The following is a 24,205-nucleotide window of genomic DNA, read 5'->3' on the forward strand; positions in this document are numbered from 1 at the left end:
ATGCACAAAATACTACACAAATAATTGTTAAATGAGTGGCATACAACACAAATGCTACAGAAGTTCTGAAAAGGAAATATTATTTTAATTATCAATATGCATCTTCTTTAACCCCCTATTAGATTATAAGCCTTGAGAAAAGAATGATTGCCCCTTAAAGTTATTTGTCACTCACAGTATCTAGAATGAAAAATCTTTTGATGTGTGAGTAAATAAAATAAAACTTTAAATAATATACAAAATTATAATCCTAAAAAGGTCTTGTAACAAATAGTCAATCTTTTAGATTAAATAGACTGCATTCTTATTCTCTGAAAAGGAGTTTCCATGTTGTTACTCAGGGTTTCTCCAGAGCCTACGTAACTATGCTTTATATATAATAGGTGCTTGACAGCTTCTTGTTGGGTTATATCCAGAAAAGAGTCTACAAAAGGGAAAAGGGTTTTGGTATATAATAACATACTTGGTAGAGAGATAATACCATTCATAAAATGCTTACAAATATATATGCACATAGTCAAGTGAAAATAATGTTTCATACTAATAGCTAGGAGGCAGAACAGCCTTAAAATATTTTCATTATCTGTTAATAACACTAAAATCAATGTTAGTAGTGAAAAATATTTAAAAGACATTTCTTTTCCTCTAGAAATTACTCGTATGTAGAAAAGTTTAAAAAGTAGACAGCCTCAAGTGAGCCTTTGTAAAAGTATACTGAAAATGACCTATGAGTTCTCTCAGTGATCAGATTATTGAATTTCAGCATGCCCAGAAATTACTATTTAATGAAAAGTTGTAAGGAAAGGTGTATCAAAATGTCTGAAGAAAAACTAGTTGTTGAACCTGCCAACATCCTAAAACGAAGCAGAGTTTTGTAATCTTTTAAAATGGGATTTTTAAATTTGCATTGTTATTTACACGCTCAAGTATATTGTGAGATGCTACTTGATGGCTTTGTTCCCAGAGTTGGAAAACCACATTAAGCAGTATGCATTACTGATGGTACTGAAATAGAAACAAGGCCTATTAGAGTGGCCAGATTATATAACAAGTCTTTTTCACTAATCCAGTTTAGGGTGCAAGGTGTGACATTAATCATTTAATCCACTGCCAATATTATTGGAATTTGGTAACTATTTAATCTATTCTTATCAAACCTGTTAAGGAACTTTGCTGAATATCATTAACTGTTCAAATTCCAGTAGTTTAAATTAAACCTCAGATATAGAATTTTCCATGCATAGAAAATATAATTTATCATTTTTCACAATGGCACTCTAGTCTGTACGAAAATTAACACTTTGAAAGCCATTTTTAAGTAATAAAAATTATTTTCTAGATAATTCTGTTAAATATGCTTTAAACAGAGTATATGCTTATTTTTTCTAAAAACCTGTATTAAGGTTTATGGAAATTTTAATTTAATAACTTCTAATCATTACAAAGTAAATCTAATAACTAAGCTCTCATTTTGTTGGTTTTCTATGGGAGGAAATAGGCACTTTATTTTCTTTATTTTAGAATCACTAATGCTTACATAACCTAATTTTTAAAAGTGTGTAGAAATAGATGTATATAAACACAAGGCAAGTTGTTGTCTTCTTCTAATCCTGCTTTTAGCATGTGTTTTAGGGCAAGTAAGTAACCTAAATATTTTGTTTGACATTAAAGAGAAAAAAGTTTTATGCTATTTTGTGAAAAAAAAGAAGGCACATAAAGGGCTTTCCAGAAATATTTCCAGACCCTCCACTCAGAGATAATGCAGGAGATTTTGATTTTTAAAAACAATCAGATTGGTTCCTGAGAGCACCCTTTTCTTGCCAAAGGGAACGCTAATGACAGCTCCCTGAGGGATTTTCATAGAAGGACTAAGCGTGGTAGCACTGTTCAATAAAACAAGTAAAAAGTAAATGGCAATAATTTAATAAAGTATGGCAGCAGTGGAAAAAAAGTCTTTAAAAGCAACGTTTGACCATTTCTTATGGATCTCCTGATGTTTCATCTCCCGGTAGACTTAAAGGGATGAAGAGCAGGGACCAATGTGTTAACCTGCTAACCTACCATAACAGCATGACGGAGGCTTCCTACCTGAAAGGGTCATGCCTGGGAGAGAGAGAAGGAGCGGGAGACTCACAGAATGCCCAGGGAGAGTATTGATCCACTGACACTTTTCTGGTAACTATTACAGAGACATGAGTTGACAGTAATTAAAATGACTTACACACTGGGATGGTTTCAAACTCAAATCTTCGACTGAAGACTCCATAACCTGCTGCGGTGCGTGCTCGAATTTGGAAGACGTACACAGAAGCTGGTTTCAAGCCCTCTGCCGTTATAGTTGTCTCTTTCGATTTGATAATTGTATAGCTGGTCTCTTGGTCCTTGGATTACACATGCACATACAATAAAAAAAAAAAAAAGTCAACACGTGAATTACTAATGACAGCAAAACTTAGCATCATAGATTAGAAAACAAATCAGAAACTCCTAAGTTTGCTATTCGTACAAACATAACGCTTTAGGAAAAAGGCACATACACAGCTAGGGGTGTTAGACACATACTCGTATCTAGTGAATTTTACATTTAATTATATTTAGAGCTTGGGAGAAGGAATGAGTACTTCACTGGAGAACTTTAATTTCAATTTGCTAAGTCAAAACTGAGAGTATTAAAGAAAAAAATGAAAAGCAAAACATTTTTTTTTCTTTTTAAAAATTTTCTTTTTTTTCACTTAAAAAAAACTTTGTGTATTTTTAGTTTTATTATTTGTGTTAAGGCTAGGTGAGTAGTGAATACAGATGGAATAACAAATAAAATGATTGGATAGTTTTCGAAACTGAAACAAATGAATGGTTCTCTTATGTGGACTTTTAACAAAAGTCTACTCTAGACTAACCACCTATAACTCATTATCTCTGAGGTAACTATGCTGACTATAAAATTTTAGACCTATAAAGATTTAAAACACCAAGTCTCTGTTTTGAATTTTCCCCTGTCTTAACATTTTCCTGTGTGAATTTTTAGCTAAACTTGTTTTTTCCTGAAGGTCTTTACATACATGTTACATTTCTGATAGATATTAAAGGACACACACATTAAAGATAGGTAATGTTTAGAGTTGTTTTCCCCTTTTTAAGAATTAGTCTTTGCTTACAATAACTTGATTGATTACTCTAAACCATCATTTGCTAAATATTTCAGGGAATTTTGTCTTTATAAATAGAAACATGTATTGATTTTTTTAAAAAAGATCTAATGGGAATTACATGTAAAATACTATTTTTTTCCTAAAAGAAAAAAAAGAAATAAATAAGAGCAAGAATGTAACATTTACTTCTCCAGCACTCCAATAGGGAATATGGTTATTCAATCTTCATAATGCTATTAAATAATGCAAACCATGCTGCTTCTCCCTTGAAGTATACAATCAATAGCAGTATGCCATGCACTTTAGTGAGAAAACTGAAATCATGTGCTAAGACACAGCAAGTCAGTTTTTACTAACATCCTCAGCTTCCTTATCTATAACATTGGAGTAAAGAACTGGTGCGTGGATATCCTCCCAGAGATGTTGTAAGAATGAAACAGGTAATGCATGTGAAAACACTTAATAAACTGTAAAGTATGTGTTTTAATTGTCATAATTATTATTTTATTTTTTTCTCATTCAACACATGAGAGTCAATTTCTAACCATGTTCTATACTACCGCTAATATAAAATAAAATATGCAACCTATAAACATTTTTTATAGCAGTTTTACTATTCCACATTTAATATGTACAAATATATAAAATTATCTCAGGGTTAAGTATATCCAAACCTCTCTCTAAATAGTATGGTCTAATATCTAATCCAAATAGGGTTTCTGATTCATTCTATGCAAACAATTGATCTTTATTTTTTCTCAATAGTATTAGACTTTCCAGTTTGGCTGTGACTGAAGCAGTAATTTTCAGTAAGAAATGCTAAAATATCTATTATTTGCAATTTGTTTAAAGAGTATTAAGTTGATGAAAAAAATAGATGAAATTAAAGTTTCATTACTAGTAATTATGATTTTTACATAAAATATTAACAGTTTTAATGTAAAGTAAAAATATTTTTTATAAAACAGTACAGGAGTATCAGTGTTAGAATTGCAGCCGTGCAATTCGAAGTAGGTGTGTAAATGTAGGTACACAACTCAACCTTAGATTTGTTTTCAATGTTAACCTAATAATTAAAAGGCTTTCAAAGTGAGAGGCAATGCACATTTATTTGAGATCAAAAAACAGCTATTTGATAAAGCACTGATTCAGGCAGAAGCTCAAATATCATTCTGATTAGGTGAAAAGAGGAGTGGGTATTTATGAGAAAGGGAAAGGGGACAATTATTACACATCAATAGAAGGAAAGCATTTATTCTGGTGCAAATAAGCGAACAGTGATGCTAATTGTAACCAATTGAAAAAATATTCAGTCTGGCATTCATCAGTCTGGTAGTCATAATACCTACTTTCTTATTCTTTGCACACAATTCTTTGGGATCCAATGGTGTTTTAGGCCCAGTGCAAAGATTATTTTGCCCTGTTTTAACATTCTAAAGGTTTGAGACATAAGACTTGCAACCTCTGGGATGGCAGTGCTGACTCCATTTTAATGAGGCTCAATTTATTATTTTTTTGACATTTAATATGGAATGAAATTATTTATCAAGATCATATGAGCACATAAAGATATAAAGAGAAATAACATACATAGCACCCAGCACAATCGCCAAAACATACCGTGTTTCCCCTAAAATAAGACTTAGCCGGACCATCAGCTCTAATGCGTCTTTTGGAGCAAAAATTAATATAAGACCGGGTATAATATAATATAATATAATACCGGGTATATAATATAATATAATATAATATAATATAATATAATATAATATAATATAATGCAGTACCAGGTCTTATATTAATTTTTGTTCCAAAAAGACACATTAGAGCTGATTGTCTGGCTGGTCTTATTTTCGGGGAAACACAGTAACAGGTTCTAGGTAAATTTGATTTGGCCATATAGCACGACGACAGTTTTCCTATGGAAAAAATAATTTTTTAAAGCTTACATGGCTGTAACACCTAATTATTGAAGTCACAATTAGTATGTTTGGGGAAAAAAAATTAGAATTGATACTATTGCCAAAAAAGGGGGGGCGGGGAGAACAACTTATAAGGAAACTGGGAAGCTGCTCCTTGAAATAAAACACAATCTACTATCAGTTGCACAAAAGTATACAACATTCTGATTTATCTATTAATATTACGTATGTCTCAGTGGTTCCTTATCATAGGTCTAATTGTACATTGTCTCTGAGTTAGGGACTTAGCAAAGAATGTATCTAATGGATAACACCTCATAAACACACATTTTGAGTTACTGAAGTATCTTCCAAAATTTGCTTCTGTTCCACTCTTTTCAATCACTGTCATATTATAATTTCATTCATATCGCAAACCCCATATACACATCTTCAACACTCACAACCACATGGCAATAGGCTGCCACGTCCTTGGTCAGGGCATTGGCTTTTGCTTCCTTCATGACCCCTGCTGAGCAAATGAGCTACATTCCCCAGCTGCTTAGCAAACACTGTTCACATGCAGCGAGAGGAAGGCCTCAATAGAAGGAGCCAGCTGGCAAACACCCTGCCAAGGGGCAGCTTCCCTTTAATTAAGAGATGGCAATGGGCCCATCACCATGCAGAAGCAGAGAAGCCCAATGACCTCTATTAGAGCAGGGCAATTGCAAGCTGAAATGCCAGCTGGCAAATACACGAGCCCTGGAAAATGCTGCCACCTTTGTCTGGCCAGGAGCCATCCAATAATGTGGGGGGTATCATTCTGAGGGTTCAAAATGAGCTCTGGAAACAGGTCAGGACCCCCAGCTCAATTCGTGGTATGAAAGCTCATTATCCTTAGTTTTTTCTTCTGAAAATTTTAAATAACAACAACAAGCCTTTCTGTGTATTTTATTTGTATGCTCAATAAGTTCACTTGGCCAAAAGTCTGGGAATTAATATCTTCAGTGTAAAAGTAAAAACACACTGACCAAAAAAAGTTAATAATTTCCTCCCCAATAATACATAAAGGCTTTGCTGCTTTTAAAGCATGTAAGTAGGCACTTATTATTCATTTATTGGGGATATGTATAGACATCTTTTTTTTCTAAATCATTTTTCTTACTGGGAATTATGCAGATAATAAAATGTATTAATACAGCATTAAACACAAAATATTAAATATAAAACCAAATCTTATTGAAATAAATATAATTTACAAAGAAACTGAACTAGAAATAATATTCTACAACATGAATAAAATTCATTAGAAGGAATATTAATACAAAAAAAAACTCTGACCCACAACTTGTCAAGTAACTCTTTAACAGCAGCTTAAAGGAAAACAAAAAGATATATCATTGCTTCTATTGAATATTATGTATTTGAGACTCATGCATGTGCTGGAAAGTAATAGTAAAAACAATGAAAGGTTATACATAAGGGGGAAAATAGGTAATGTCCTTAAAGACAAAAAAAAGCAAAAAACGAAAAACAGACAATAGTCCAGTTAGTTGTTTCAGAGGAAGAAAAACTGCAGAAAAATAAGTACTTGTCAATCTTTGGTCTTCCTGCTGTTGAACTCTATTTCATCTAAGATGCATATATTCAAATGTATAGTTTTTGGGGTATAGTTATTTTTAAATGCCATTATTTATTTCAACTTATTTTAAAATCAACTTTAATTATAATAAAGATTTGGAGACTCTGAATGTTTACAAAAGAATTCAGTCTATGTTTATATACATATACATATATATACACACACACACATATATATGTATACATACCAAGCTTTGCATTAATATACAATAATAACATTTATAAAATTATGCTTGGATAAAGCATGTGTTTAAATTGTAGGCCTCTAGAATTTGTACTTCAGTCTGGAGAAACAGGAATCAGTGAGGAATATTAATGTCACAACATTCTACTTGATTTACATAATTCATTTTACAATAAACACTGTAAACCATATCCCAACATTTCGTTGTTTCAGAGGTATTCTCTTAGAACCTTCTTGGTAAATAATGTATTTGATAAAATATTTTTTGTGAAATATCTTATAAGTTTCTTCATTTATGTTCCTTAATGATCCAATAGAAGATGCAATGCTACTATGAAGTCATTCCTAGAAAGACACCTATTTCAAAAGTAATAATTGTCTGTTTATTCATCTATTTATAAAAATCAATATATGAACATTGTGCAGACATCCAAGATGTAGAAAGAATACATAGATAGCCCCACTATTCCCTCCATATATCCTACTGTTTTCTTCTCTGTTATATCAATAAATGAGAGATGCAAAATTTTAAAAATACATATATCTAAAATGCTATGAATTATTTCAATATATCAATGCACTTACCAATACTTTTTTATGTATGCATATACACAAAATGTTAGATTTTTCAGTAATTTTCATTAATAGGATTTCAGCATTTTTCATGATATTTTTGCATTCGTATAAGAGAACCATTTATTTCCCCTCTCTTTCCAATGTCCTAGCTTGACATCATTTTTTTAGTTACTGAAAAGCAAGTTTTAGAACTTCCTCCAACCCACTTCACTCTTCTCTAAGAGAGAAAGGTTGATGTCTCTGTGAGTTTTGGTGAAGCAATTGAGTAAGTGTAACTGAGCCCTTCTCTTCTGGGAGCTGTTTCTGTGCATTATGTCTGCAATCTTTTCTATTCCTGCTTCCATAGGACACACACTCTGGGTCAGGACCCCATACCCACATCTTAGAGGATGGTTTGCTTACTCATCTGTCTTTATCTCATCGATTAGAACTAAGGTTGTTAATTGTGTATGTCATTCAGATACATACTGTATACAAATCAAAATAAAATAGGGGTGGGAGTTGAAGGAAGACTAATGGTGACTGCATATCCAAGCCAAATACTCCAGTCCAGCTTTAGAAACTATAGGCTCATCTTTGTTTCCATCTGTATTATTCCTTTATCAATAGGTGACTTGGTTGTGGATTCAGAAAAGGAGAAGAGGGATGATTATTGCCTTTAGACCTCAAAAACTATTATGGAAAAAAGATGTAAGAGTGGACCTAAGTGCCAACTCAAGTAAGATGAAGAAATTGAGAAAATATAGGGAATGTGAAGCATGCAGTTCAGATTTGAGGCTCTCTAATTTTAAAATAAATGTTATCTATTGTGTTAGATTTTGTTATGGATTCTAAAAAAAAACATATATATTATATATACGTCTTATCTGATCAGACTTCCTTAACAATATAGGAATTATGCAGGGTTATTGGCCATAAGCACGTATTTTTCCTTGTAGTACATACATCTCAGTTGCTACCGAAGGTCAACAACTTTGGTGTTTGTGACACTTTGAAAGCGTCCTATGACTTCATCTTTTAATGCTGTGAAACCCAGTTAGGCCGATGTTAGACTATATGGCAGTATTCCCACAGCGCAAACTACTTGGCAATAGAAGAACGCAGATAGAGTGCTCCTTGTACACTTTCAGCCTCCATAATCACAACTGCAGAATCAATTGTCATTGATTTACACGTAAAATTGCAACATGCTTTTCTACAAATTGGATAATTGCAGTTACTAAACTGGAAAAAAAAAAGGAAGAAAGAACATTCTTTATTGTTAGTCCCACCTTTTCAAAATATTTTATTTCATACTCCAGGATGATTCCATTGGGGCGATCTGGCTCTTGCCAAGACAAAGAGATGCTGTTTTTTGCAATCTTTCCCTTTTTCACATTGGTGACTGGAGAGGGGGCTGCAAAATAGTATAAAGAGTAGCATAATTAACAGACCCCTGAAATTACAACTCTGTATATACAGTACATATTATGTAAATATATGATTTTTATATAAATGTAAATACATATCTACATATATATGTATATACATATACATATATACACACACGCACACACACTCTATATATGTATAATTAACTCACTCAAAAGTAAAGCACAAAACAAGAATCCTTGCAAACAAGGATCAGCACCTTCTGGCTCCCCACATCTCTCCTCCCCTCACCTCCTGCTCCTCTTCTTCAGCAGCTCTGCCATCTTTCTGTTCTTAAGTTACTTCAGACACACTCCTGCCTAAGGACCATTGCACTTGGTATTTCATCATTCAGAGGCTCTTATTCAGAGCTCTCTTCTTCTCTGGGTTTCTCACTGAGTCCTTTCCTGTCTCCTCTACTACTCGAGTAATTAACTTTCATTTCATTCCCTTTTGCCTCACCATCCTTTCTGCTCCTTCAGTGTTTCATTTTCCTCCTTAAATCTTGCTCTTACACCATCTGAAATGTAAATTTAATTATAGATTTGCTTTTCTGAGTCCTCTCAAGTAGATTATAATTTTTATGAAGACAGGAATATTGTTTGTTTTATTTACTGCTGAAATCCCAAGATTTAGAACAGTGCCTGGGACAGATAAGGGTCGAATAAGTATACAATATGGAATGTGATTGGTAGTTAAAAAAAAAAAAATCAAAGTAATATACGAAAAAACGTATTTTTAAAATTATTTTATAATGTCAACAAACTCAACTATGAAGCTCAAGGGTGAAATAAGTCTTGTAATAAAATTAAAGTAAATAGACACTGATATAATCTGTAACAGAGCAAAATTAGTTTAATTGTCTCATGTTTTTATATGCATAATAGTGTGAGAATAACTTTGATATTTTAATATGTGCCTTTATTCTTTTAAGCACAGAGCTTTGTGATATTCAGGTCCAAAGGATACATAGTTTCAGCCTCATCTTATTTTCCTAAATATCTTGTTTTCTCCAATTCCTTAAAGTTTGTTGGAGTACTATAGTGCGCATATAAAACCAAACTTGTCTAAAAGTAGTTTTGAAATTGCAGGGATTTTTTTTACTTTCATGGAAACTGTAATAGACAGGTAGTTCTCAGTCACATTTGGGCATAGGTTCAAAGTCCCTATTGATTTCCCAGGGAAGCAAAAGTCATGTCATATTCTGCACTGTGGACAAGGCATCCAGAAGACATGGAAACAAGACAAGTAAGCTCTGGGCCCCAAATTCATCACAGTGTTTGTAACAAATTTATTGAAATAGAAATAGCAATAGAGGCTTAAGGAAGATAGCGGAAATTTAAAAATATACTTTTATTTTCTTGTTCTTTGTTATTTTCAGTTATATATGCCACATATCAGTGAAATCATATGGTTCTCTACTTTTCCTGTCTGACTTATTTCACTTAGCATTATAATCTAAAGATCCACCCATGTTGTCACAAATGATACTATTTCATCTTTTCTTATGGCAGAATAATATTCCATTGTGTATAAATACAATTCTTTATCCAATCATCTATCACAGACAATAGTTTAGTGCTTACCAGAGGGTTAGGGGGGAGAAAGGTGGTAGATGAGGGTAAAGGGGATCAACTATATGGTGATGGAAGGAGAACTGACTCTGGGTGGTGAGCACACAATGTGATAGATAGATGATGTATTACAGAATTGTACAACTGAAATCTATATAACATTTGTCAGCCAAGTAAACTTAAATACATATATATATATATATATATATACTTTCTGAGTGTATATATATATATACACTTTGTTCAGTAGTGAATAGCTTTAGAAATTATTTTGAATCATGAAACACACTCATTTCCCATTACCACTATATACGAGGTCTGACAATTAAGTTCAAGAACTCATCCTAGAAAAAGTGCTACATACCTCATTGCTGAATATCACTATTGTCACCTTGAAAGTACTCTCCTTGGGAAGCTGTGCATCAATGCCAGCATCTAGTCCACCCTTCAAAGCAATTTTGGAACTCTTTCTGGAATGGCCATCAGAGTCGTCATCATATTACCATTAATGTCCTGAATGTCATCAAAATGTCTTCCTTTCAATATTTCCTTTATTTTCAGGTAAAGAAAGAAGTCTTTGGGGGTCAGATCAGGTGAGTAGGGAGGGTGCTCCAATACAGTTATTTTTTTACTGGCTAAAAACTTCCTCACAGACAGTGCCATGTGAGCTGGTGCATTGTCGTAATGCAAGAACGATGAATTGTTGGTGAAAAGTTCAGGTCATCTAACTTTTTCTTGCAGCCTTTTCAGCACTTCCAAATAGTAAACTTGAATAACTGTTTGTCCAGTTGGTACAAATTCATAATGAATGAACCCTCTGATATCAGAAAAGGTTAACAACATCGTTTCAAGAAGTTCTCAAACTTAATTGTCAGAACTCATATTTATTGCATTATGTTAGTAAAGATGCAGACAAAGAGTGTCTTCAAATTTCTTCACTTGCTTTACTACTTTATAAACATTCTTTTTGACTGATGTATTTCTCATAGACAGCTGTTGGTTTTCACCTAATGATTGATGGTGCTGCCACCTTCTATTTATAAATTTCATTTAACATGTTGCTCTGTGAAGGTAGGGATTGATTTAGTTCCATTCATTGCTATATTTTGACATCAGAAAATTACTTTGCATACAGAGATTTAATAAAGATTTGTTGAATGAATGCATCCTTTAATGAATGAATGAATGAATGAATAGGAAATACATAAATCATCATATACATCAAATACATAAATCATCAAAACAGTTTTTCTCATGCTAAGTGCATATGAGTTCTGACAATTAAGTTCACAAACTTGTTGCGGTGATGTTACTAACCTTTTTTGATATCACAGGGATTATTCATTATGAATTTGTACCAACTGGACAAACAGTTAATAGAGTTGACGATTTGGAAGAGCTGAAAAGGCTGCATGAAAAAGTTAGACAAGAGTGTGGCGTGAACATGGGGAAGCAAAAGAAAACAAGGAAGTATGCGACCATGAAGCAAATGCTTAGTCTCAGAGATCAGAGGCTTAAAGAAAAGGATAGGTTAAAACCTAAAAAGAAAGAAAAGATCCCAGTGCACTCAAGAAAAGAGAAGTCCCCCAACACCCTTCCTGCTTATTTTTCCAGGATAACACACAGCTGGGCCCACCTTACCATATCCTGGTTGATACCAACTTTATCAACTTTTCCATTCATTGCTATATTAAAGCCAAACTAGACTTAGTTCAGTCAATGATGGACTGTCTGTATGCCAAGTGTATCCCTTGTATGACTGACTGTGTAATGGCTGAAATTGAGAAACTGGGGCAAAAGTATCGAGTGGCTCTAAGGGATTGCCAGGGATCCAAGATTTGAACGATTACCATGCACACACAAAGGAACCTATGCAGATGACTGCTTAGTACAGAGAGTAACTCAGCACAAGTGTTACATGGTGGCTACGGTTGACCGGGACCTTAAACGAAGAATCAGGAAAATCCCTGGAGTTCCCATCATGTACATTTCTAACCATAGGTACAACACTGAGCAGATGCCAGATGATTACGGAGCACCTCAATTCTAATTCTTAAAAGACAAAATTCCTCTGCTTTCCTTCAACCAATTTTCTCTGTTGCCAGTTTATGAAACACGCTACAGCATGAATTATTATTCCACTCACCCATTTGCTTTATGTTGTTTTGAAAATGATATTTTTGTATCATTTTAAAATTTGTTGCATCTTTTTATAAATCCAATGACTGCTCACAAAAAATAAAAAATAAAAAAATAAAAAAAAGTTAGACAACCTGAACTTTTCACCAATGATTCATAGCTCTTGCATCACAACAATACACCAGCTCACACGGCACAGTCTGTGAGGGAGTTTTTAGCCAGTAAACAGATAACTGGTGCATTGGAACACCCTCCCTACTCACCTGATTTGGCCTCCAATGACTTTTTTCTTTACCCAAACATAAAGGAAATATTGAAAGGAAGACATTTTAATGACATTCAGGACATCAAGGGTAATGCGATGACAGCTCTGATGGCCATTCCAGAAAGAGTTCCAAAATTGCTTTGAAGGGTGGACTAAGTGCTGGCGTCGGTGCATAGCTTCCCAATAGGAAGTACTTGGAAGGTGACCATAGTGATATTCAGCAATGAGATATGTAGCACTGTTTCTAGGATGAGTTCATGAACTTAATTGTCGTACCTCATATATGCATGTGTATATGTGTGTGAGTCTATGTAGTTTAAAGAAATGTAGGTGTAAATATATCCTTATTATATATAGATATAGATACAGATTTAGCTATAGATACAGATAGAGATATAAATATACAGACATATAAATAGACTGTGTCATGTTCATCTTTTACAGCTGGTTTAATGAAACTACATTATTCTACTATATTTCCTTTAGAGTAAGTATCTATCATTTGAAGGTGAAAAAATGAATAACTAGATTTCCTAAAGTAGATGAGAAATGCAATTGCTGAAACAAATTATAAACATATCTGAAACTGTTAAAATGGAAAAGTGGGGCAGATATTTTAAAATATATACACAGCCACTAAATATTATAATAGATTATATATTTTATATTGTATACAGTATGTAAAGTATACATATGTCTTTATTCTATATTTAATGTATACTTATTACTGTGTTGTCATTTGATACTACTGGACATAGAATAATAACTACAGTGTATTCCAAACACATCTGGTATCCATGGTCTCTTCTAAAGAAAGAAGGCATTTTAGATTTCTTTCTCAAAAAAAAAATCCTATCTGCTCATTCAGACAAAACCTACAATCATTCTATCTTAACAGCCTACAACTAGATCTTTTGATATATTATCTCAGTGAAGTTTCAAAATGACCATTGCACAAAAATCTGGCTTTAAATGTCAGCAGATCTAGAAAGATAATATCCTTTATAATAAAACGGATCACTTAGGAACTGAAAGGTCCCATTTTGTATAGTTTGTGTTTTTCAAAGACTTGAAAATCATATTAAACAAAAAAATAATTGTTTTCTGTAGGAAATAAAAGAACTTAATTGCAAAGTAGTAATTTTTTATGTGATTAGACTTAATAGCATTAAACCGTATGCTTCACATTTTGTTTTGAAGTCATATTAGCAATAATGTTAATTAGAAAAGAAAAGGGCGATCATAAAAAGGGAGACCTATTCACTGGTATTTATAGTCACCAGTTTCCAAAACAATCATATAAATTATGAAAACAAATATTAAATGTAACAATGTGTAAAATGACAGCATGCCACTTTCTGAATAAAATTAACCCCACACCAATTATCACAGAATTTGTTTTCCATCTATTACTTCTTATTGTCCTATAATAGAATTTTTAGTACACAAAGTGGTATTAGTGTCAATAATTATTTACTCTTAATAACCACAATTCAATTTTATGAGTAGACTTTAAACGATTTTTACAGTATCCTTTTAAAATAAAATGAGGTAATTTGTAGCAAATAACTTGGCACAGTTAGAAAACTATAATTAGCACAGTTTCTTCATTTACATTATATTCTAGGGAATATAGTCCCATATGTAATTTTCAATATAGTTATCAATATTAAACCTCAATTTTAGGGTATGGCAATTAGTTTTACCAGTGAATAAATAGTAATTAGGGTTACAAACACACTCTCATAACTCATATTCTTTTTTGTAAGAAATAATTGGATCTCCTCTTATACATACACATTGCATGAAGTCTTGTTAACCCCAGAAGAAGCCACTAACAGTAACAAAGCCATATAATGGAAACTTTAATTCCATTCTTAATTACTTCAAGATTTGCACAATCTAAATTAATCTGATCTAGCATTTTAGAAAGCAAAATAAACACATCATAAATATAAACAACCCATTGTTTTCTTTTCTCAATTCCCATTGGTGTTAATGTCACAGAGCTCCATTAGCCATAGGAATTAACTATTTAATTCAACAGGAATCATGATAAATTATTGTTTATCTATTGATTGTTTAAAGAACCAGATTAGATTTCTATTATACCATTAAAATTCAAAGTCATCACATCTTCTTTCCCTAAATATATTCTCCCTAAGGCTCTCTGCCAAGATTCCTTTAAAAACTGAAGTTTTGCCAGTAGAAACAGAGAAATAAACTTCATGGCTACAAATAACAAGGAAGACCTGAGTAGTGTCTATCAACTGATCTCATAAACATCCCAATCATAATATCTTTAGGGATAATTCCTAGCAGCAACATGACAGCCTGTAACTACAGAAAATACAAGATGAATTACTACAGTTAGTCAATGTTTTAAAGTCCCAGGGAAAGCCAAATCAAGATATTTTATTCCAAATTAGTAATGTTATCAGATATTTAATTCCTCAGCTCTTATCGTTGGCTAATTTTAACAAATTTTAAATTTTAACAAAACCACTTATTATTCAAGTTGTGGGAAATCTCAACCAATACTCAAGTTGAAAGTAAGGCCATTTTCTACTTGGAGTGATCAAACAGAGAAATTTCTAAAGCCAACAAAATATAACACTATATATTTGTCAACAGAAGTTCAAATGACATAAAGTACATATTTTTTGTTCCACTGGAGCAGTAGTTTGTGTCCGCATTTATAACTAACTAAATATAAAAATAAAAATAAAAATAAAAATGAAAGTACAGAATTCTGGCTACAAAATGCCCAAGATAATGCATTTTGTAAAATTTCAGTTATTAGAAAGAATGAAGTCCACATTTTACTTTGAAAATGTTTAATAAATTGGCTAAATAAATGAACAAAAACATCCATGGATGTATGATGGTGAAGGAGATATTGTACCTTACCATGATAATACATCGCATTTATAGTAAACATGAGGGCCAACCCTTTGTAGTTTACACACTTCATACACTTGAACTCATTCAATTCCTCTAACATCTCTAGGAGGTAGGGAGGATTACCACCCCTTCTGAAGTACAGAGAAGTTAGGAAACGCGTCCCATCAGCCCACCCGGGATTGGCAGACCTAAGCAGTCTTGCTTCAGTGTTTGCATTCCTAAGCATTATGCCATAGAATAATAAAAGAATCCCTCATAATAGACATGTTACACTTAGTACTGATAATGGACAAAATAAAATGAAATAAGCCTTGCTAAGAGAGTCATTTACCATAGAGTCAGGAGGCTATTAAGGAAGTGGGGTTTATGCAGCCTATGCACATCTTGGGCCTCAGTTCTCAGGGCAGCTATTAAGCTGCAAAACATGTTGCCAAATGCAGCTTCAAACATCCTTAACTGCAACATGGACATGTATGGACTGTATTTCCTCCTTGTAGTTTTTGCACAGCTTGTTTGCATATTGGAACTAACAAATACCTGCTAACCTAGCCAACAATCCTTCATATGCATGAAAGAATTACGTCTTGTGGTTTTTGCCTCTACAAACCCAGATTTTCCTTGTTCTCGTCAGAGCACAGTTTGAGTTGCTACCTGAATCTGTGTTTCTGGGATTGCAATCCTTTGCTCAAATAAATACTTTTTATTCTTTATTACAACCTAACTTCTTTTTTTTTTTTCTTTTTAGTTGACATCAGTACTTACTTGCACATGAGATTATGTTAAAGATTAGTCAGATATTCTAACTTCATTTAGAAAGCTTAACACCTTAATTTTTGTGCATTTCTTTAGTGTCTTCCAAAGTTGATTACAGATAAAATGTAAACAACAATATCTGATAAAAATTAGACAACTCTTTATTGTCATCTATGCTGTACACATTCTATGATTTATAATTGTGTCCACTCTGAGTTGTGTTTCCTAAAGCATTGGTTCACAACAATTTTATCTGCTATAACACACCTAAAAGATAGCATTCAAATATGTGAAAACTCCATATATATATATATATATATATATATATATATATATATATATATATTCCTGCACTGATGGAATCTAAAAATTGTCCTCTGGAAATAAAGCCCTAAGACAAATCAAAATCGTCACAACCATTAAAGTACACAGATAATGACTGTCCTCCATAGATGAGATGAACTATGAATTTTTAGTAATTCCTTGCATGCTAGATGCAATTCAGTCTTCTCTACCATCCAGAAATATGTATTTAAACTTTTTGAGGCAAATATTATCATATAGCTAGCCATGAATAGCCTCTCATTTATATATACTTAAAAACACATATTTCACAAACTTTTGCTACTTTATAGTTAAGAAATAATAACTTAAAAGAAGTTAGAACAAAAAAAAGAAAATGCAGCGTCCACACTGTGGAATGATACAGCAGAAACGTGGAACACTCATGTAAATATCTCCTTTATTGTTCCCAGCACATGCCTTTCCCCAAAACTCAAACCCCTTCTAAAACTCTGTTAGGAGGTCTTTTAAGAGGCCCTGAGAGGGAAAAAGAGTGGCATCAGAAACCCTGCTCTCCCCTTCCCTCCCTTCCTTCTTTTCTAATATTACTGAAAAACTAGTATATGTCAGAGACTACTGACTTAGACTGTTAAAATCAACAACTCCATATGTCTTGGTAGTGATCATAAAACTGGGAATATTAACAACAAATTGTTTGAGAAAATATTAGATACAACAGATATAGAAAATTAGACCATTTCTCTGATAATCTATTTACCTGCCTCCCAGACTATATAACTCTTGAGTGCAGTAAATGGTCTCATTTGTCTTTGTATCCTCTGTAACTAAAAAACAAAAAAAACAAAAAAAGCAAGCACATGGTGGGTGCCCAATAAAAACAATGATCCAATCAATCAAGAAGCCAATGAAACAGGAAACTGCTACAAGATTATTTTGACAACTGGTGAAGATAGAATATCATCATTAGAAACATAATGGAATCTTGGATTTTCAAAATCCATCAGTAAAACTGACAATGCCATTTTACTTGTATGTGAGTTTTTATTTAAAAGCCAAAGGGAGTAAACTTGAAGAGTTTTCATGACATTATATTGCAAGTTTGATTCTATCGTATGAATAAAAAATGAAATTAGAATAATCAATTTTTGTGAATACAAAGAGAACTTTGGGCAGGTGAAAATTACTAAGTATTGCAACAAATATAATTTTAATGTAATTTTCAAAGACATGCCTATGTAAAATTGACTGTTATAACATCATGTTTATAAATGAAGAAAATTACCAGAGATATGAAAGTAAATCAAAGCAATCTTTACCCAGCAAAATCATTCAAAACTACTGGATATGTGGTATATAAACCAAAAACAATAAAAGAACAAGACAAACAAAAACTCATAGACACAGATAATAGTTTAGTGGTTACCAGAGGGTAAGGGGGGAGGGGGTGGGAGATGAGGGTAAGGGGGATCAAATATATGGTGATGGAAGGAGAACTGACTGGGTGGTGAACACACAATGGGATTTACAGATGATGTAATACAGAATTGTACACCTGAAATCTATGTAAGTTTACTAATAATTGTCACCCCAATAAACTTTTAAAAAAGAACCCTAAAAATACAAACAAACAAACAACAACAACAACAAAAATAACTACTGGAAGCGATGTTTAATTGCACCACTTTATAGTGAGTCTATATAGTTAATGAATGGAAGCCAAAGTCAGAATATTTCATATATGCTCATTGAAAACATCTTAACTAGCCCGAGATTGCTCTGTTGAGTTCTTATTTCAATTGAACTCTTCATCACTTTTCTTTATTCATTTGCCATCATTCTATTAGTTATTACTTCCTTCCACTGCTATTATATATGCCTGAAGCAGACTGCATCTTATTTTTTATAAAATAGGTAAAAAAAAAAACTACTAAATAAATTCATAAATTTATATATAATAAATATGTAGAATGTATAAGTACATATGTAAATATATTTAGTACCTATATATTAAATACTAATACCTCATAAATAGTGGAGTTGAATTTAAATCCAGATACGTATATCTGATTCAAAAGGTATCTTACCCACTGCTTCTATATTTAATGAAATGTTTTGTAAAATTAATCCAAAGAGAAATGCAGTATAATGTTATACATATATTTTACCCACTAATTTCAAAGCATCACATATAGATTAATAATTATATAACCCAGAGCGACATAAAGAAGTATTAGGTATAATTTAGGACTGAAATAGATTCTTCTTAGTTCATTAAAAATACTACATGGTATTTATTTTTAATATTGTTTCTATATTTGGTGACTTTAAAAATGACTTCCGTAATATAAGTATTTCCCTTATTATGGAAAAACAGAATCCAAAAATAATCTAGATAAAATTTAGAGAAGGCTACATATTAAAAAAAAAACAAAAAAAAAAAAAAAAAAAAAAAAACACAAGTACACACAAGAAAATACTCTGAGGCCAGACTAATTATTTGACCTCTATTTGATTAAACCAAGTCTGAAGGCCATACCCATATCTTTGATATTTCTTTAGAATATATTATGGTAAAAGTAATTTGGTCAGAATATAGGCATATAACTCTTTGATTCCAGACACTCAGATACATCACAACTCAGCTTAAAATCTAAAATCAAGGTGTTGACGAGGCTGCATCTCTTCTGAAAACTTCAGAAGAAAGTTTATTTCCTTCCCTTTTGCAGTTACTAGACTCGGCTGGCATTCCCTGGCTTCAGACCTTTCCTCCATTTGCCAAGCATACCACTCTAATCTTTGGTTCCATAGTAAAATCTTTTCTCTAGCTCTAACTCTATGGCCTCCTCTTTATAAGGACCTTTATAATTACATTGGTCCCACCCTAATAATACAGGATAATCAGTCTCTCAGTTGTAAAATCCTTAATTTAATCATATCCACAAAGTCCCTTTTGCCATATAAGGTAGCATATTCAGATATTTTGGGGATTGGGACGTGGATATTTTTGTTGGGCCATTATTTAGCCAATCATAGCCATATATATTCTGATTTTCACTGTATTTGTTGTGTTTAATGTATTACTTTATAGGCTTTGCCTTACCACGTAATACCAGAGTAAGTAGGGCAATATAATTATGATTATGTCTCTATTATGAAATTGTTAAATGCATCTATCAAATTATTTTTTAATGTACTCATATCCAAACATTTTCAGTGGGGTTACTTAAACATAGCTAGCATATTAATATCTTATTTGTATTAATTTATACAAGGCTTTTTTTCTTGGAAATTGATCTAATTCTCTCTAGAACATCACCAAATATTTTTAAATGAATCCCTTTCCAAAACATTTTTCCATTTATCACATGTCTTGTACAGTAATTACTGTGACCTTCTAGCATCTGTTTTGAAATTCCAACGGAGTGAATAGAAAATCCCCCCTTGAATCAAGACAGTTGCCTCAAATAATGTTGTAACCCACATCACTAATAAACTGTAATATTGAAACAAAAATGTGTACTATTTTTTATAAGATAATTAAGTACCCAATCCAGGGCACGCTCTGTTCAAGAAGAATTTATATGACTTCTCCAGCTTGTGACAGAAAATACTCCAGCCAGACAACATGCTTTAAGATATAGTGAGTAAAATAAAGTATATGAGACAACACACACAGGAAAATAGGTTCCTATATTTTCCCCATTGTCCTCCTTGTGTGTAAATTGTGGTATATGTAAGGAAAGGAGTTTACCATTAACATCCAATATCACATATAATAACTACATAAAAGAAAGAGCAAATCACCTATGATACCAAATCCTGACTAGCATTTGGTCATAAACTAAAGATACACACTGGGGAAGTTCATGAATGTTTTATTACCATACATTAAATCCCAACGTACTGTCACTTAGAATTTAAGATTTGTGTAATGGGCATTTGGGATCAGTACATGATTTGTGTCCACTGTTATAGGTCTCTGGGCAGAGAGTGGAAGTACTTGCATTCATTAGACCACACATAAGGGCCAAGGGTAATATTTGCAGGATTTAGAAGATATTTAGTACTCTTGGAGGCATACTTACTACTCATAATAGCATTTATATTTCCTCCTCAAAGGTTTTTTGTTTGTTTGTTTGTTTGTTTGTTTTGTTTTTTTTTTAAGTGTAGAAGAAACTAAGAAATCAAAATACTACAGATCTTAATGCTGATTCACAAGGCCATGAGGAGAGAGCTGGGATATTTAATTAGACTGATAGATTCTAGAAATACTTCCAAGAGATTCAGGGTTTATAAACAAAATGTTTTTCTAAATGTGGGTTGTTTTATTACCTCCTACTACTTGTTCTCTGAAAAATTCTCCTGGTTGTTGGAAACCTCAGATCAGAAAATAAGGAGAGCTTCCGTTCTACCTCTGCCTCTACACATGGTTCCTTAGCATTATGGGTAAATCACAGAGAATTTTTATATGTAAAATTAGGGTGCTAGAGCAATTATCTGTATTATTCTCTCTGATGCTTAAAACAATCTGCAAACATAGAAATGAAGCACCGGGGGGAATAAGTCCATCCTGAATTGATCATAGAAACCCTGTCGCATGGTAATATGTCTTGAGCATTAGTCCAATTAAAGTTAGTCCATTGCATTAATGAAAATGACCTACTCTATAAAATTTTAAATATGATTCTCTTTCAACGTTTGGGTCCTAAATATTTATTATAAGGTTAGAATTGAATTAAAAATGTTTCATCACCTGATGGTAGACACTATAATATTCTCAATGGACAAAGATTAACAGTTAACAATGAAGTTACTGTATACAGGATCAAGTTATAATTGGTGGGGTAGGTTAGGCAGTTTTAGTTGAGTTTCTTAATTAGACTTATAACTATAGGAGGTAGGTCATTTTGGGAAGCGTCATCTTTTCAGACTAAATTGTTCTGACAAAATAGAACTTGGGAAATTTGGATTATCTATATAAATGATTTTAACTGAAGGAGTTATATACTTCAGACAGTATTTAATATTATACTTTGGAGAAATGTTTCTATATCTTCCAACCAATACTATCAAGTTTTACTAAAATAATGCTACAAATAAGCATCAAAAAATGTAAGTAATTATTAGTGATACACAATTTCTTGGGGGCATTTGCATGTTTAATCTTGATCATTTTATATTTTAAAACTTCTCTTTATTTAGAGGATCCAGTGAGTGTATCTCTCATGATTAAATCATCCTTAAATAAGATAATGGAGGTATTGATGTGGCAACTTAAAGATGATTTGGCACTGCACGTGCATTAAAAGTTTACTAATTTGAGATAATTTTTTTTATCTGTGAACGTGAACAAAACTCAGTAAAAAATTCTCAGTTTCAACAGCACAGTACACATTTAAAATACATATATTTTAAATAGTTAAGTCAGCATGAGATCTTAGGAATAGAAGAATTACCACAGCCATATCTAACTTTGACATTTTGACATGGGATTATCGATCCATAACTAACTTTCACCTAGTAGAACTTGGAAAGTTGACTGACTTTGTGATCAATTACATAATGTCAAAGGTTGTTTTTTTTTTTTTTCCCCCTTAGTTTACTACTTATTTTCTATCCTCTCATGTGTAAATGATACCAGACATTTGATCTGCATATTTTCATCACAATGACATGGTAGGGGAAGGAATCTCTTTTCACAGTGTCATGGTCAGGAATTTGTGAATGATTTGCTAAATTCTGTAAGTGTGCTTAAATATAGTGAGAGGCCATTCCATGAATATGTAGAGAAGATAAAAATATATATTAAAAAAACAATGTTTTCTAATAGGAATAACTAAGTACTACCACTGTTATAATTTATTTTTCACATTCCTTCTTTACTTGCTTTACAAAGACATTTTTCTCAAACTTAAAATCTCAATCTCAGAATCTCAGTTTGCAGGACTGTTGCAAAGAAACCAAATAGAGCTGTCATCCTGGGCTTAAAATTCTCACAGAATGGCTGGCTTCCTGACAATTATCACTGCACTCAGGGACCATCTTCTTTACATGTTCTGGGAAACATTTCCAAGTGGGCCTTAAGGGTGTCTATCACCAAACTTTAAGATGAGGTATTTGTTTCTATACTTCATTAAAAAAGATACATCAAATTTTGGACAATCCATAAAGAGTAATGAAATTAGGTATTAAATAAAAAGATCACATTTTACTGGAAACACCAAGTAAAAACACAATTTTTTGAAATTCATAATAATTAGGAAATGGCCCAAATGTCTGACATAGAAGCAAAATTACCAATTTCATTAGCTACAAAGTCATGCATAGGATTTAAAAATCTGTTGTTTTCAACTATAAAACTGGATTCCATATTGGATTCCAGAGTGAATCTGGAATCCAGCTTAAATTATGCCAAAATGTAGTCAAATCAGAAATCACAGTAGTGCTTCGGGATACTTATTTGTCAAATTGGGATTATATCTTTCTCGCCTAACTCACAAGGACACAGGGAATTGATGCCATATCAAATGTAATATTTAAAGCATAAAATTTGTATATTAAAAAAAAATCATGAATTTACAGAGTTAAAATTTAAGCATCTATTTCCTTTTTCTCTCCTGTGGTTTCTTATCAAATCTCAAAGGCATCATATTGCATCTTTTTAAAAAAAAGGTGCCAGAAATGAAATCCTCTGGTTTCAGAATCAAAAACAGTATTTATCTGTCCATCAAGCACCACAGTAGGATCATTCTTACATTTAATTACATCCTTGCAGAGAGGCTACCACATGCCGGGCACGATTTGAATGGCTGGGAAAACAGCAGTGAGCCCCATAAGCAAGTCCCATTCCTTCTTGAAGCTTACATTCAAAATGCTATCAATTTATCTATAAACTCATTCATTTAATGATTAAAAGGCCACCAAGAATAATCACCCTAATACCTCAAAACATTCCATTGAACTCAGATTATTGCAAAAGTCTCACATTCATCTTTTCAACATATTCTTCTTTATGTGATTCCCTATATCAGTTAAATTAATCAGCAAATCAAGCCTAATGGAGATATATTATATATATTAGATATATATATATATATATATAAAATCAAGCCCTTGGAGGTATATATAGATATATATAGATCTATATAGATACAGATCTATATCTATATCTATATATATATATATATATATATATCTCCACACACATACACACACACACACACACACACACACACACATATATATATATACACACACATACATATACATATATGTATATATTTTCGTATATTTTATATTTTTTCATCTTGTTTGGAATGCCCTCCCACATTGGTCTTCTAAAATATGAGAGGAAGGCTACGGAAACAAAAAGAAGACAGCATAACCTCATGGAGTTGAGGAGTGTT

The 24,205-nt window shown here is 32.4% G+C and overlaps 1 protein-coding gene and 1 pseudogene across 8 annotated transcripts in view; one reads left to right on the forward strand and one right to left on the reverse strand.

Moving 5' to 3' along the window:
- Positions 1-24,205, reverse strand: part of EPHA5 (EPH receptor A5) — a 339,363-nt gene that overhangs the window by 95,013 nt on the left and 220,145 nt on the right. For all 8 annotated transcript variants that reach the window (XM_033106462.1, XM_033106465.1, XM_033106466.1 and 5 more), the window contains 2 exons: positions 8,723-8,847; positions 2,222-2,381 (listed from right to left, as the gene is read on the reverse strand). In XM_033106462.1, coding sequence (XP_032962353.1) covers positions 2,222-2,381; positions 8,723-8,847 — 285 coding nt within the window. The remainder of the gene's footprint in view (positions 1-2,221; positions 2,382-8,722; positions 8,848-24,205) is intronic.
- Positions 11,880-12,485, forward strand: LOC117022418 (rRNA-processing protein FCF1 homolog; annotated as a pseudogene).

This window comes from Rhinolophus ferrumequinum, chromosome 5 (genome assembly GCF_004115265.2).
Source record: "Rhinolophus ferrumequinum isolate MPI-CBG mRhiFer1 chromosome 5, mRhiFer1_v1.p, whole genome shotgun sequence".
NCBI lineage: Eukaryota > Metazoa > Chordata > Mammalia > Chiroptera > Rhinolophidae > Rhinolophus > Rhinolophus ferrumequinum.